Source organism: Asterias amurensis, chromosome 2, assembly GCF_032118995.1.
Source record: "Asterias amurensis chromosome 2, ASM3211899v1".
In the NCBI taxonomy this organism is placed as follows: domain Eukaryota; kingdom Metazoa; phylum Echinodermata; class Asteroidea; order Forcipulatida; family Asteriidae; genus Asterias; species Asterias amurensis.
The window spans coordinates 24,776,872-24,791,726 of record NC_092649.1 but is presented as its reverse complement, the minus strand read 5'-3'; the positions used below and the strand labels follow the sequence as shown (position 1 = coordinate 24,791,726).

The 14,855-nt window shown below is 41.6% G+C and overlaps 1 protein-coding gene and 1 pseudogene across 1 annotated transcript; one reads left to right on the top strand and one right to left on the bottom strand.

The window, feature by feature from the left end:
- Positions 1-8,017: 8,017 nt before the first annotated feature.
- LOC139952644 (uncharacterized) lies at positions 8,018-9,137 on the bottom strand (annotated as a pseudogene).
- A 2,397-nt stretch (positions 9,138-11,534) lies between these two features.
- LOC139952635 (cholecystokinin receptor type A-like) lies at positions 11,535-12,770 on the top strand. The gene has a single exon (XM_071951843.1). It carries the CDS (start codon positions 11,535-11,537, stop codon positions 12,768-12,770), a length of 1,236 nt encoding a protein of 411 aa, XP_071807944.1.
- Positions 12,771-14,855: the final 2,085 nt, after the last annotated feature.

Sequence of the window (14,855 nt, the reverse complement as noted above, 5' to 3'; positions counted from 1 at the left end):
TTCTTTTTTACGTTAAATGCACAGTTTTTCTTTCTGGCAAATGCAGTGGAATCACGCACAGTATAGATTCATAGAATACAATCAGACTCTTTCAGAATGAACCCTCTCTCGTTTAATACCATACCAAATAATGATCAGCTAAGTCTTGCATGCCTTTTATATACAACAATGCAAGATGACGCAAATGGTGATGGAGAATACTCGTAACTACGTTAACTCCGCTTTTCATTCTTCGTTTCCAGTTGACAATTTCTTGTTACAAAGGCATTTTATCTATCACATGATTCAGTGTTGCAAATGAATGGGCAATAATTGTATTATAGGATATAAAAAAGAAGAAGCTGATGTCATGCCTAAACTAATATTAGGTATTATCCCATTAGTTACGTGACGTTTTTGTCAACTTTATGTTGCATTATATAAAGAAAATACTGTACTGTACTACTATCTAATCAAATACAGTATTTAAATAAAAGTACATGCACTGAAGACGTTAGAATATCGACAAAGATTTGTACAAATATAATGAACAATAACGTTAGCAACCAAACCAAGTTACCTGGGGCTTATAGTATTTACAGATGATACTGTATGGGAGAGGACACGGAGAAAGGACAAAGCATATTCTTGTATTTTCTCAAGCTGTACTTAAAAAATCACAACTTGATTAGTTGTTGCCAGTGGGACATATGAGATTCAGCACAAAACTGAATCGGGAATTTAGTTTACTCCGGTACTGAAGCATCTTGTGCACTCCTGGAAATATGAATCAATACTTATTTGACTGTTTGCATTGACGTCCCACATGTTTGGCTCTTATGACGTCCCTTTTCTTTTTCCTTTTTTGAAGTGCAACTTTAGACGAAAAAGAGAATAGCCATTCCTCCTGTCCTTTCTCGCACAGTACCGTCCTTATACCTAGAGACCTTGCTTTTTAGAGGACTATATCATTATTGTACAAAGCTTTGTAAACGTGTGAATAGTGTCTTCGATGCGTGTACTTTTATTGAAAACTCTTTTGGATTGGTCATTGTGAGAAGCCAACAATGGCTCTGACAACAGAGAAAATAAAATGCATAGTATATGTTTTGTTAGCAGTACAAGATAGCATCTAATAACACAAGACAAATTTGACAGCACCACGTCAAGGTAACTATAATCTAGTAATACTCGGTTGTAATCCAGCATAAATCCGGACCGGGACATGAAATTGCATTTGATCATCTGCCAAAAAAACTCGACAACAACTTGAAATCGAATCTAACGGAGCTGTCTATCGATTTCTGCTTTGTCAAGACTTCATCTTCTTCATCACCATTTGCGTCACTCGTGTATTTGAGATTGTATATAAGATCGTTGTATGACAAATCTAGTCATATGTGTGAATCGAAAGGGAAGACTGAGAAGAGTTTATACCGCTTATGAATAAAATATATAGTCCGTTCTGTGTACCATTCCATAACCTTCACTAGAAAACAAGAACCCGGTATTTGTGAGTTTAACAAAATGGATAACGGATCCATCGAGAGCTCCACCATGGGCTGGATACCGGATAAACCGCAGGGACCTGATGTCGGGTTGGTCCTTAACGCCATCCTGAAGATCATCTTCTATATTATCGTGATGCTGCTCGGGCTGTTTGGGAACAGTCTGATTCTCGGAGTGTATTGGCCCAAACCTAATAAGACAAGCACCAATTTTTAAAAACATCGTTAAAAATGACATTTTTACGTCCCACGATACATAGCGTTGCTACAGCACTATAAGTAAAGCGAGTTTTTGGAACATGCTGTGTGCCACAAATCTAATTTATCTACTGTTTTTTTCGGGAGGGGGGGGGGGGTAAGAGCGTAGGCCTCTTTTTAGTTTATTCTCATCTGAATTGGTCTTGTAAACTTTCTGGTCAATAGGCTGCATGTATAACGGGAGCACTTAACGTGAACGTCAAAAAAGTGTTTTGCAGGCAAAGATGCCAAGTCCAGAGGCTAGCTATCAGTATGTGGGAGATTTTTCAAAGCTCAACCCCCATCCCCCCCGGAAAAAAATAGCCAGTTTAAGAAGGCCTTTTTAAATCGCCGCCCAACCTTTTTTTTATTTTATTTTTTTTTATAAATAAATAAAACAATTTGAAATTTAATTGTGGACAAAAAGTGTTTCAAAATGCATCAAAAACCTCCTCAGAATAATTAAAACTCACTTGAGGTACACAGGAGATGTTGATGGTTAATGTGGAGGTTCGATTGTGTCAGATTATATCCTTCCAAACTTGAAAAAAATAGACTAAAAATGATGTTCAAAATCAATCGCTCACTTCTTCTGCCTGTTGTGTCTTCGCTAGTGGAGCGCATTTCAACGAATTTGCTAAAAGAATCGGAACAAACTTGTGCGCAATAAGCGTTTTGTGCTCTGCCGAATTTGAGCTGAACCTACTGGATGAGCAGAAGCGTGCGCAATCTGCAAATTTGCGCTCTGTTTGTACAAATTTTGTACCAAAAATGTCGTTAATTTTTTTTCCCGATCTCGCCCCAATAATGGTTGATGTGCGTGTGAGCGTGAGACAGAGCCCAAATGCGTGAGTCTCACGCCTAATGCGTGAGACTTGGCAGGTCTGGTTTTGTTTTATTGTCACTTTGGGCTTATTGCATCTCGCGAAATTTGAACGACAAACGACACAATTTCTGACCGCGTTCATGTTCACGCTGCTCTAGGAACAAACCTCCATACATCCCATATCTCTGGAACCCTATATCGTACAAACTAAATAAAAACGATAAACTCGTCCCCACTCCTTAATTTTCTCTAACTTATTTCACTTTCAGAAAGCATGTCAAGTCATGTTTAGGGTTTGTTACGTCCAGTTTGGGTCAATAGACAAACTCCTAAAAATGTACCCCATTCAGCCGCACGAGGTCTCTTTTGTTAATATTATCTCCATCAGTAACCAACCCGACGGGCCGATGGCTAAATTATAGGCTTCAAAATGGATTTGGCAAAATGTACATTCTGAGACCTGACCGACACACTGCTCTAACCAATTTTGTGAATGGACTTATTCAAAAGGAAACTTAATGTCGTTTTGCTTAAAACTTTGACCAAATGCAAAGCAAAGTTCTTTTTTTACAGCTTCAAAACAGCCTTTGACGTACGTGTATACGTTTCACCATAGAGTAAGGAATGGTTTCACAATTCTACCTCCATTGTTAAACTCTGAAACTGCAACATTATACCTCCATGAACAGACCGTATTCTAAAACAGTATTCATGTACCCATTTGAGTTTACTGGCAAAAGGTCCAAGGTCGCCACCCACTGTCAACCTAAAGTGGTCCCACGGCGACCTTCTTCACCAAGCAACAGATGGCCTGTCTCAAACCAGACAACACACCACTCACAATACACTGACCAGAATGGCTCTTTGTGTAAGGCCCCCCCACCCCCAAAATGTTATTAATTGTAAAGTTCCCTTAGACACCTTCCAACCTATAGCCGGCCCTACCCAATGTTTCCAAATTATTAAGCTTCCGTTTGATCCCATCCTTGTTCATCATGATAATTCTCATGCCGTTTGGAAGTGAATGCTTTTTTATAAATATTCTCCATTTAATCTTTTCAACAAATGAGTCACCCGCAGAAGGATTTCTAGGAAGTCTGATAACAACGTCGACCAGTGGTTGACACATGGTCGCCTGCGAAACATCAATCTACGGTACTTCATCCATTCAATGCAAATTCGGTCAAATTCGTGAGATTGGTTTCGGTTTTGTCCTGGCACCCAGCCTCTTCGACCCTTTCGACCCTGCGCGGCAATGAATGAACCAATCCGGAGAACCATGCTTAGTACAACACGAAAGTAACCTGACCAAAAAGGGCGGATCGAATGGCGGGTGGGCGTGCAAGGGGCAATGAATGAACCAATCCGGAGCACCATCTGCGAAACACTGTCCAATGAGTCGCCTGTCAGAAAAATTTCTAGGAAGTCTGGTAACAACATCAACCAGTGGTTGACGCACGGTCGCCGCCCAAACTTCCTCCAATCACATGACTTGTAAGTGCGAGTTTGGATCCGGGTTTTGCAGACTTGCAACCCGACGTCTGAAACCACACAAACGTATTGAATTCCACACAAACAACCGTGTTGGATTCCACAGGGATGCCATACCACTGGACCTTCTCATTTTCAATCCAAGATGGCGCAGGTTACGCTTTTAATAGTATAGATTGCCAGTTGAGGGGGTGCTAGGAACTGTAATTGGTTCATCTCGCTCAAGTGCAGTTTGATGCACAAATTTAATGACGCGATCAAAAAATAGAGCGAGTGCGTATAATTAAATGTTTTAAAGGCAGTGGACACTATTCGTAATTACTCAAAATAATTATTATCATAAAACCTTTCTTGATTACAAGTAATGGGGAGAGGTTGATAGTACAAAACATTGTGAAAAACAGCTCCCTCTGAAGTGACGTATTTGAGAAAGAAGTAATTTTCCACGAATTTGATTTCGAGACCTCAGATTTAGAATTTTGAGGTCTCAAAGTCAAGCATCTGAAAGCGCACAACTTCGTGTGACCATGGTGCGACAAGGGTGTTTTTTCTTTCATTGATATCTCGCAACTTCGACGACCAACTGAGCTCAAATTTTCACAGGTTTGTTATTTTATGCATATGTTGAGATACAACAACTATGTAAAGACTAGTCTTTGACAATTACCAACAGTGTCCAATGTCTTTAATACCTTTCGTACATACAGTTTGTGAACATGACATTAATCCGCACTCGCAGCTGTGAGTGCAAATGTATGTAATAAAACTTACCTGTCTTTATGCATCATTGAAATCCGTTGTTCATGATTAATAATTTACGTCTCAATTAGACGAAAATTCCTTTTGTGTATAATGTTGTATTCATTTCTAAAAAGCTGTAGCACCACAGCAAGTAAAGGGAAGCTTTCTACTCTCTAAAACCGTATATAAAGTTTAATATAAATCTATGGACTTGTGCCGTACAAAAGAAGAACTCAGACTCGGGCTTTAAAGGGGTGCATTGCCTTCGGATTCGGGCGCTTTGGGCCATAACGATTTTGGTTATAGCAACAAATCACTTAGTTACCTGTTCATGTTTGTTGTGTTGTCATTTAGCCTTCGAGAAATACTCTGCTAGGGTCGAAACGTCAGGCCATTAACTATTTTTTTGGCAACAAATATTGTAAGAAGTAGAAAATTATGATTCACGTATAGCTTAATATTTCTGAAGCCGTGGACACCCACCGTTTGCCTCACTTCTTTATTTTTCCTGTGGTTTTATTACTCAATAATTTCTACTAAATACCTGATCATTTCATGCAATGCGTATATTCATTACAATACTGCCACAACTCACAACAGTTTGAAAAGATTAGTACAACTTAAATCGAATGGTCATCATACCCCGGGGCCATATCCACCCCTGCTCTTGAGTAGTGGCAAGCGGTCAAACCCCGGGGTATATTATTTGCAACGTGCAACCCGAACCCCGTGCTACTATGATTCTGGAACAGACAGAGAAAGTAAACAACCCGACCGTGCCTTCTATTGCGACGGACAACACTTAGATCACAAAAGCCCATGTGTATTCTACACAAGTGATACCAAAGTGAACTTTAAGCAAGTGGCATGGTCCAGCAGGTCCGGGGTGCAGCAACGGGTTTTGTTCCCCAGCTTATGGGCGTAGGCACGAATGACAGGCATGTTAAAGATACACCATAAAACTAACCTGTGAACATTTCATTCAAAAAGTTTGGTAAGCGTTTTAAAGATATTGCTGAGCAAAGAGCGGTTATGTCCACGCAGGAAAATAACCTGAAACAAAAATACACAATCTGAGATTGAGAAGTGTTACTGTCAGTAAAGGCACGGTCCTACTGCAGCGATAACGAGAACGATAACGACCACAACGCAAAGAGAACGCACTCTATTGGTTGAATTGCTCCACGCAGAACACGCACACGCTCATCCAACAAATGGAATGCGTTCTCTTTGCGTCGCTATCGTTATAGTTCCCGTTCTCGTTATCGCTGCAAATTCATCTCGTGGACTCCAACAGAAAACAAGATGAGGGGTGAGGTTCATTTATTATTTTGTAGTTGCATTTAAAGGAACACGTTGCCTTGGATCGGTCGAGTTGGTCTTTGAAAATCGTTCTGTAACCGTTTGTTGTAAAATGTATATGATTAGAAAGATATTGTAAAAGTAGAATACAATGATCTAAACAAATATGCCTCGAAATTGCGTGGTTTTCTTTTTACCCTGTCGACTAAAAGCCAATGACAATAACTTGATATGATGTTGTTGTTTGTAAACAAGTTGTTTTTAAACAAGAGGATTGAAATAGACCATAGTTTCTTCATTCCTATCGGTCGAGAGCAACGGCCGGGATAGTCTGGTTCCCAGACCCAAAAATCTCCGACTAGGCTCTGTCGAATTATGGGTCCGATATCACCCAAAATCACGTGACCAAAAAGGAGGGATTCCTCCTTTTTCGAAGTTATCCGAAATGTTCCGAACGTGTTGTCGTCAACATTCGGACAGTATCGTTGATGTTCGGTATGGAATCGTAATGTTTTTGTCCTTTTTCTTCATTTCAAAGGTGTTTTGACTTGATTGTTCATTAGACATTGATTGAGGATTAAGTTTCATGATTTTTGAAAGTGGTAAAAATGGGGCAAATCTGGTGACTATAGCTGTCGAAATTATACGTGTTGAACCAGATTGTCATTAATTGCCGATCAAAATAATCTCGTAACCCTCCGGCCTCGCGGCCGTCGGGAGGAGGTTTACGTTATCGCAACTAGTGCAGACATGGTTTCTCCGGAGATGACCCCCGACCCTGGCAAGTTGTGTCATGCTCTATTTTTAACCGTGGGTGATACCTGACCTAAGATTTTTAACAAGAGACGTCAAGGAATATTTGGTCAGGGGACCAGACTACGGCCGGGACAGTTGTGCCACATCACGCGATACGCGCGCCGCGCACAGCATTCCCTTATTAGGAGTTGTTTACCCGAGGGCGGCGGAGGGCCTTACCATTTTCACAGCTGGAGGGGTGATGTGTTGAAAGAAATAGGTGTCCAATACCTGTTGTACACGGGATGTCTGGAGTACAATGTCCGTCACTGCCCGGAGTACAATAGGTGTCTATTGTAACTACCTGCTTCCTAGAGTACCAGGGGTGTCTTAGTACCTGGTTTACAGGGGTGTCCAGTACCTGTTGTACACGGGATGTCTGGAGTTCAATGTCCTTCACTGCCCGAAGTACAATAGGTGTCTATTGTAACTACCTGCTTCCTAGAGTACCAGGGGTGCTGTGTTGGTACTGGTTTACAGGGGTGTCCGGTACCTAATGTACAAGGGATGTCTGGAGTACAATGTCCCTCACTGCCCGGAGTACAATAGGTGTCTATTGTAAGTACCTGCTTCCTAGAGTACCAGGGGTGCTGTGTTGGTACTGGTTTACAGGGGTGTCCGGTACCTAATGTACAAGGGATGTCTGGAGTTCAATGTCCTTCACTGCCCGAAGTACAATAGGTGTCTGTTGTAAGTACCTGCTTCCTAGAGTACCAGGGGTGCTGTGTTGGTACTGGTTTACAGGGGTGTTCAGTCACTAATGTACAAGGGATGTCTGGAGTACAATGTCCTTCACTGCCCGAAGTGCAATAGGTGTCTGTTGTAAGTACCTGCTTCCTAGAGTACAAGGGGTGTCTTGGTACCTGGTTTACAGGGGTGTTCAGTACCTGTTGTACATGGGATGTCTGGGGTACAATGTACCCCCCCTTCACGGAGTACCATCGGTGTCTAGTGTAAGGGTTGCCTCATACTAGGGAGTCCTTAGTGCTCGAGTAGGAGTACCTTAGTGTAAACTGTATGGAAAATAGTGCTGTGGATAATGGGATGCCTTTGTACTGCGGTGAAAATGGGTGCCTCATGGATTGCAGGCATTTTTACCCGAAATGTTGTTTATTACCGGTTCAAAATGTATTTTTTTTCATTGCCATATTTTCATTTTCCTGAGAACTACTTGACAGTCTTTCTGAAACCGTCTGTTTGCGACACCATAGATTAATGGATTCACAACGTTATTGATGTAGGTAGTTAGCGTACAGTACCACAAAACAGTCAACACGTTTTCTTCGATATCAGCACCGTCTAGCTTGGCAAGCAAAACAGCAACATAGAGCCAGTATGGGAACCAAGTCAAAAGGAAAACGACGCTGGTAATGAACAGCATTCTTGTAGTCTTACGTTGAAGTGACATCTCAGTTCCGCTGCGTCTGTCCTGGTTTGGGTTTCCTCTCACAGGTGGCCTGTCAATGGGAGTGGCGTTGACTTTACCGCCAGTTGGAGCCATGGACTTGTCGTTGCAAGTAAGGCTATCTGACTTCCTTGAAGTTGAGGGAGTGTTTTGATGTGTTTTCGTCATACTCTTTAGATGAGATTGATCAATTGGTTTGACTTTGGTTGAGGGCATTAATGTCGATACATCGCCAGTGCTTCGAGAGGGACATATCGACCCTGCAGCAGTCGACCGATCATTTTCAACTAGACGTCGACTTAATACGTTTACTTTCACATGCTTTCGTATGGTGATGTGAACTTTCCAATAGAAGATGCATATGAAGACTACTACCACGATGTACAGTACTAACTGACAGACCAGACCCGCTTTTCTGAGTGCGTTTGAATCGGGCATCCAGAATGTTACAAATGTCTGTGGGATCAAAAGGATTATCGCTAGACCATATGAACCGAAAATCAGCAGCTTTGCTCCGAAGCGATTTAGCCATCGGTTGTTCGGCCGACATACGCAGTCGTACCTGTCCACTGCAATGAAGCCGGTCAGCACAGCAGAGGCGAAGAGACTCACCAAGCTTATCGCATTCATGTACTGGAAAGCAAATGGGGTCTCCTTGTTAGCCAGAAACGGTGGTTGTCTTATTAGGTTTGGGCCAATACACTCCGAGAATGAGACTGTTCCCAAACAGCCCGAGTAGCATCACGATAATATAGAAGATGATCTTCAGGATGGCGTTGAGGACCAACCCAACATCAGGTCCCTGCGGTTCATCCGGTATCCAGCCCGTGGTGGAAGTTGTTGCGTTATCCATTTCTTTTTTACGTTAAATGCACAGTTTTTCTTTCTGGCAAATGCAGTGGAATCACGCACAGTATAGATTCATAGAATACAATCAGACTCTTTCAGAATGAACCCTCTCTCGTTTTATACCATACCAAATAATGATCAGCTAAGTCTTGCATGCCTTTTATATACAACAATGCAAGATGACGCAAATGGTGATGGAGAATACTCGTAACTACGTTAACTCCGCTTTTCATTCTTCGTTTCCAGTTGACAATTTCTTGTTACAAAGGCATTTTATCTATCACATGATTCAGTGTTGCTAATGAATGGGCAATAATTGTATTATAGGATATAAAAAAGAAGAAGCTGATGTCATGCTTAAACTAATATTAGGTATTATCCCATTAGTTACGTGACGTTTTTGTCAACTTTATGTTGCATTATATAAAGAAAATACTGTACTGTACTACTATCTAATCAAATACAGTATTTAAATAAAAGTACATGCACTGAAGACGTTAGATTATCGACAAAGATTTGTACAAATATAATGAACAATAACGTTAGCAACCAAACCAAGTTACCTGGGGCTTATAGTATTTATAGATGATACTGTATGGGAGAGGACACGGAGAAAGGACAAAGCATATTCTTGTATTTTCTCAAGCTGTACTTAAAAAAATCACAACTTGATTAGTTGCCTGCCAGTGGGACATATGAGATTCAGCACAAAACTAAATCGGGAATTTAGTTTACTCCGGTACTGAAGCATCTTGTGCACTCCTGGAAATATGAATCAATACTTATTTGACTGTTTGCATTGACGTCCCGCATGGTAACTGTTACGCGATGATAGAGACATGTACTTGCTGTTCAGATCTAGTGTTTCATTGGATAAAATCATATCGATGAGTAGAGGCAGCGACTTAATAGCTGCCGTATTAGTGTTTTGATTGGTCTGAGATATGGTTGTGCAGCTGACAAACATCACCTCGGACCAATCAAAATACAGATAATTATGGAAGCCACTTTCAGGCGTCTGCATGCTGTGTCCAAGTGCGTATTATGCACACTACATGTGCATGTACTTGAATGTAATGTAGGTGTAGTATTCGACTGCGTATGTGAATGTAGGTTGAAGGTGAAGATACATGGGGATAGACCGATCCAGTAGACGCCGCCCACGACGCACGTGTGAGCAAGAACATGTGGGGCTATCCAATGCCTTTCTGCACAACTCTGCCGCGCGCGCCAAGATACGCGCACGCATGTCGGACCTTATTTTTCGGACCTTTGTTGCTTTGTGATTGGTCAATACGCAATGGGGCGGAGCTTAGTGGATCGGTCTATTGACCTACGCTAGAGGCCACTCTCTGGCGTTATATTCACGAGCTTCGAAGTGTGACGTCAGATGTTCAGGCTAACACGAAGCTTCGCTCGGCCCCAGCGGTCAGTCTATCCAGGACCGCTGGGATTGGCTAATCGCTTGCACAGATGCTTGTTCAGGAAGAACGTCATGCGTACAGTGCGTAGAAATATGGTGCAATGTGAGTGTGATGCATGATGGGACTGCGCAATATTAAACCAATGACAGTGCATGATACGTTTGCCCATCTCAGCGCCTTTTGTTAAAGCAAGGCGCTGGGGACGAGCGAAACACGAAGCACACAGCTCTCAGCAAATGGTATGTCCTCAATTACCTTTGTGAGGGCGCTGTTTGGCTCTTATGACTTATGACGTCCCTTTTCTTTTTCCTTTTTTGAAGTGCAACTTTAGACGAAAAAGAGAATAGCCATTCCTCCTGTCCTTTCTCGCACAGTACCGTCCTTATACCTAGAGACATTGCTTTTTAGAGGACTATATCATTATTGTACAAAGCTTTGTAAACGTGTGAATAGTGTCTTCGATGCGTGTACTTTTATTGAAAACTCTTTTGGATTGGTCATTGTGGGAAGCCAACAATGGCGCTGACAACAGGGAAAATAAAATGCATAGTATATGTTTTGTTAGCAGTACAAGATAGCATCTAATAACACAAGACAAATTTGACAGCACCACGTCAAGGTAACTATAATCTAGTAATACTCGGTTGTAATCCAGCATAAATCCGGACCGGGACATGAAATTGCATTTGATCATCTGCCAAAAAACCTTTGACAACAACTTGAAATCAAATCTAATGGAGCTGTCTATCGATTTCTGCTTTGTCAAGACTTCATCTTCTTCATCACCATTTGCGTCACTCGTGTATTTGAGATTGTATATAAGATCGTTGTATGACAAATCTAGTCATATGTGTGAATCGAAAGGGTAGACTGAGAAGAGTTTATAACGCTTATGAATAAAATATATAGTCCGTTCAGTGTACCATTCCATAACCTTCACTAGAAAACAAGAACCCGGTATTTGTGAGTTTAACAAAATGGATAACGGATCCATCGAGAGCTCCACCATGGGCTGGATACCGGATAAACCGCAGGGACCTGATGTCGGGTTGGTCCTTAACGCCATCCTGAAGATCATCTTCTATATTATCGTGATGCTGCTCGGGCTGTTTGGGAACAGTCTGATTCTCGGAGTGTATTGGCCCAAACCTAATAAGACAAGCACCCATATCCTGATCATGGGGCTGGCTGGGATGGACCTCACCGTCTGCATGATGAGAGTACATAACCTCGCCGTCTTCATATCGTTTCTGGCTAGCAAGGAGACCCCATTTGCTTTCCACTACATAAGAGTGATAAGCTTGGTGAATCTCTTCGCCTCTGCTGTGCTGACCGGCTTCATTGCAGTGGACAGGTACGACTGCGTGTGTCGGCCGAACAACCGATGGCTGAATCGCTTCAGAGCAAAGCTGCTGATTTTCGGTTCCTATGGTCTTGCTATTATAGTTGCGACCCCAGCGACATTGCAAATTTTCTGGATACCCGACTCAAATGCACTAAAAAAAACCTTTCTGGTCTTTCAGTTGGTATTATACATCGTGATAATATTATGCATATGCATCTCCTACGGGAAAGTTTACATCACCATACGAAAGCATGTGAAAGTAAACGTGTTAAGTCGACATCTAGTTGAAAATAATCGGTCGACTGCTGTAGGGCAACTAGGTAACTCTCGAAGTCGTAATGTGTCGTCCATTGCTGGCAATGTATCGTCATTAATGCCATCTACCAAAGTCAAACCATTAGACAAAGTGCAACACAAGAGTATGACGAAAGCCCATCAAAACACTCCTTCAACTTCAAGAAAGTCAGAAAGCCTTGGGTCAGAAAGCCTTACTTGTAATGACACATCCTTGGCTCTAACTGGCGGTAAAGTCAACGCCACTCCCATTGGCAGGCCACCTGTGAGAGGAAACCCAAACCAGGACAGACGCAGCGGAACTGAGATGTCACTTCAACGTAAGACTACAAGAATGCTGTTCATTACCAGCGTTGTGTTCCTTTTGACTTGGTTCCCATATTGGCTCTATGTTGCTGTTTCGCTTGCCAAGCGAGACGGTGCTGATATCGACGAAACTGTGTTGACTGTTTTGTGGTACTGTACGCTAACTGCCTACATCAATCACGTTGTGAATCCATTAATCTATGGTGTCGCAAACAGACGGTTTCAGAAAGACTGTCAGGTAGTCCTAAGGAAAATGAAAATATGGTAACAAGCAAAATGAGTCAACGGGTAGCAGCTTTTCTAGCTTTGTTGGCTCACACTTTGACGCCAATCTTTGCTTTCAACTTTTAAGTATTGGCTAATGATTCAGTTGAGAAAAGCGGACAATAGAAACGCCTGAAACACACATTTTCTGGCAATGGTTCACACTGGACTGGAGGTTAGTGAAGGCAAGCTGCGAGCACACTCAATCGCAAAACTTGCCCAAGCTCCGAAGCCGAAGGACGACCATGAGGCTGCTACTGCTGCTGCTGCTGCTGCTGCTGCTGATGATGATGATGATGATGATGATGATGATTAAACGATCAATTAACATATTAACAGTCTCTGGTTTTACACCTACTATATACACAGGAAGGATGCAGACAGATTTGAGAGGACCTGTTCTATTAACTTGGTGTGCATCAAACAATAATCTAGGGTTAAACTTGTAACACAGCGTCCAAATACAACCAGTGAAGTGGCCAGTGTTGATAAATTTTGTTGTTCACTTTTCACTTTTCACATACGGTAATAATAATAAAGACACGCATGTATAATATTTACACATTCATGTTTTTTTGAGCATCCCTTTCGAGACATCTTTTGTTTTTTCCCTTTGTCCTAGACTTTGTTCATCACAAGCTCCCTTGATAGAGTACTGTAATGAAGAAATCTGGTTTAATGTTAATTTCTTAGTCTGACAGATCTAAAGTCTGAGACCCCCCCCCGCCCCAAAATATACGACCCCGAACAAAAATCTCAAAACAACAACATCAAACACAAACAAACAAATAAACACACCAGCTGCACCCCAAGTCCCCAACAAACAAAAGTAAGTGTGTGAAGTATTCGCGATGTATGAACCGGGTTTCACGCATGCAGACATACCTAGGAAAATCCGTAGCACTGTGGCTGACGTAGAAAAGTGTATTTTCGTCACGAATATTGCTTCCTTCTTCGGATGGGACGGTACTGTAGCAAAATCAACCCAGTGTTTACGCTGAGAGAAGGGTATCTGCCCCGGTTGTCCTGTGGTAGTTAGCAAATTGCACTGCACCACCTTGTAAATAAAATCTCGTAAATAAAAACATTGCTCTACAGAGATTGTCTGCTGTTGCCAGCTTGGTGTTTATATCCCTTGTGTGAGTTTGCCGAGTTCCCTTGATGGGAAGATCATTCAAACAAACAAAAAACAAAAAATAGTTATAATACTAATTATACGGTTTTAATGCTATTAAGATCATGCTGATGTCTGTATTAATAATAGCGAGGTTTAATAAAATTGCACAATGAGAACGCATGCCATTGGTGTACTTTTCGACAACAGAGGGCGCAATGCAAGCTTTGCGATCTGACTTTAAATTAAGTTATCATTGGTATTGAGATGATGATTGCTATATTGATAAAGAGAAAAATTTCGTACTATAGCCTAATCAGAACGCATGCCATTGGTGCCCGTTATCGCAAAGTGCCATATCGACAACAGATGGTGCTATGCAAGATGTACGATCTGCTATTAAACTTTATTGCCAGTTGATGGGGTGCTAGGAACTGTTGGTTCATCTCGCTCAAGTGCAGTTTGATGCACAAATTTAATGACGCGATCAAAAAATGGAGCGAGTGCGTATAATTAAATGTTTTAAAGGCACTGGACACTATTCGTAATTACTCATAATAATTATTATCATAAAACCTTTCTTGATTACAAGTAATGGGGAGAGGTTGATAGTACAAAACATTGTGAAAAACAGCTCCCTCTGAAGTGACGTATTTGAGAAAGAAGTAATTTTTCACGAATTTGATTTCGAGACCTCAGATTAAGAATTTTGAGGTCTCAAAGTCAAGCATCTGAAAGCGCACAACTTCGTGTGACCATGGTGCGACAAGGGTGTTTTTTCTTTCATTGATATCTCGCAACTTCGACGACCAACTGAGCTCAAATTTTCACAGGTTTGTTATTTTATGCATATGTTGAGATACAACAACTATGTGAAGACTAGTCTTTGACAATTACCAACAGTGTCCAATGTCTTTAATACCTTTCGTACATACAGTTTGTGAACATGACATTAATCCGCACTCGCAGCTGTGA

Coding starts and splice junctions, on each gene's coding strand:
- LOC139952635 (XM_071951843.1), top strand. CDS start 11,535: ATGGATAACGGATCCATCGAGAGCTCCACCATGGGCTGGATACCGGAT.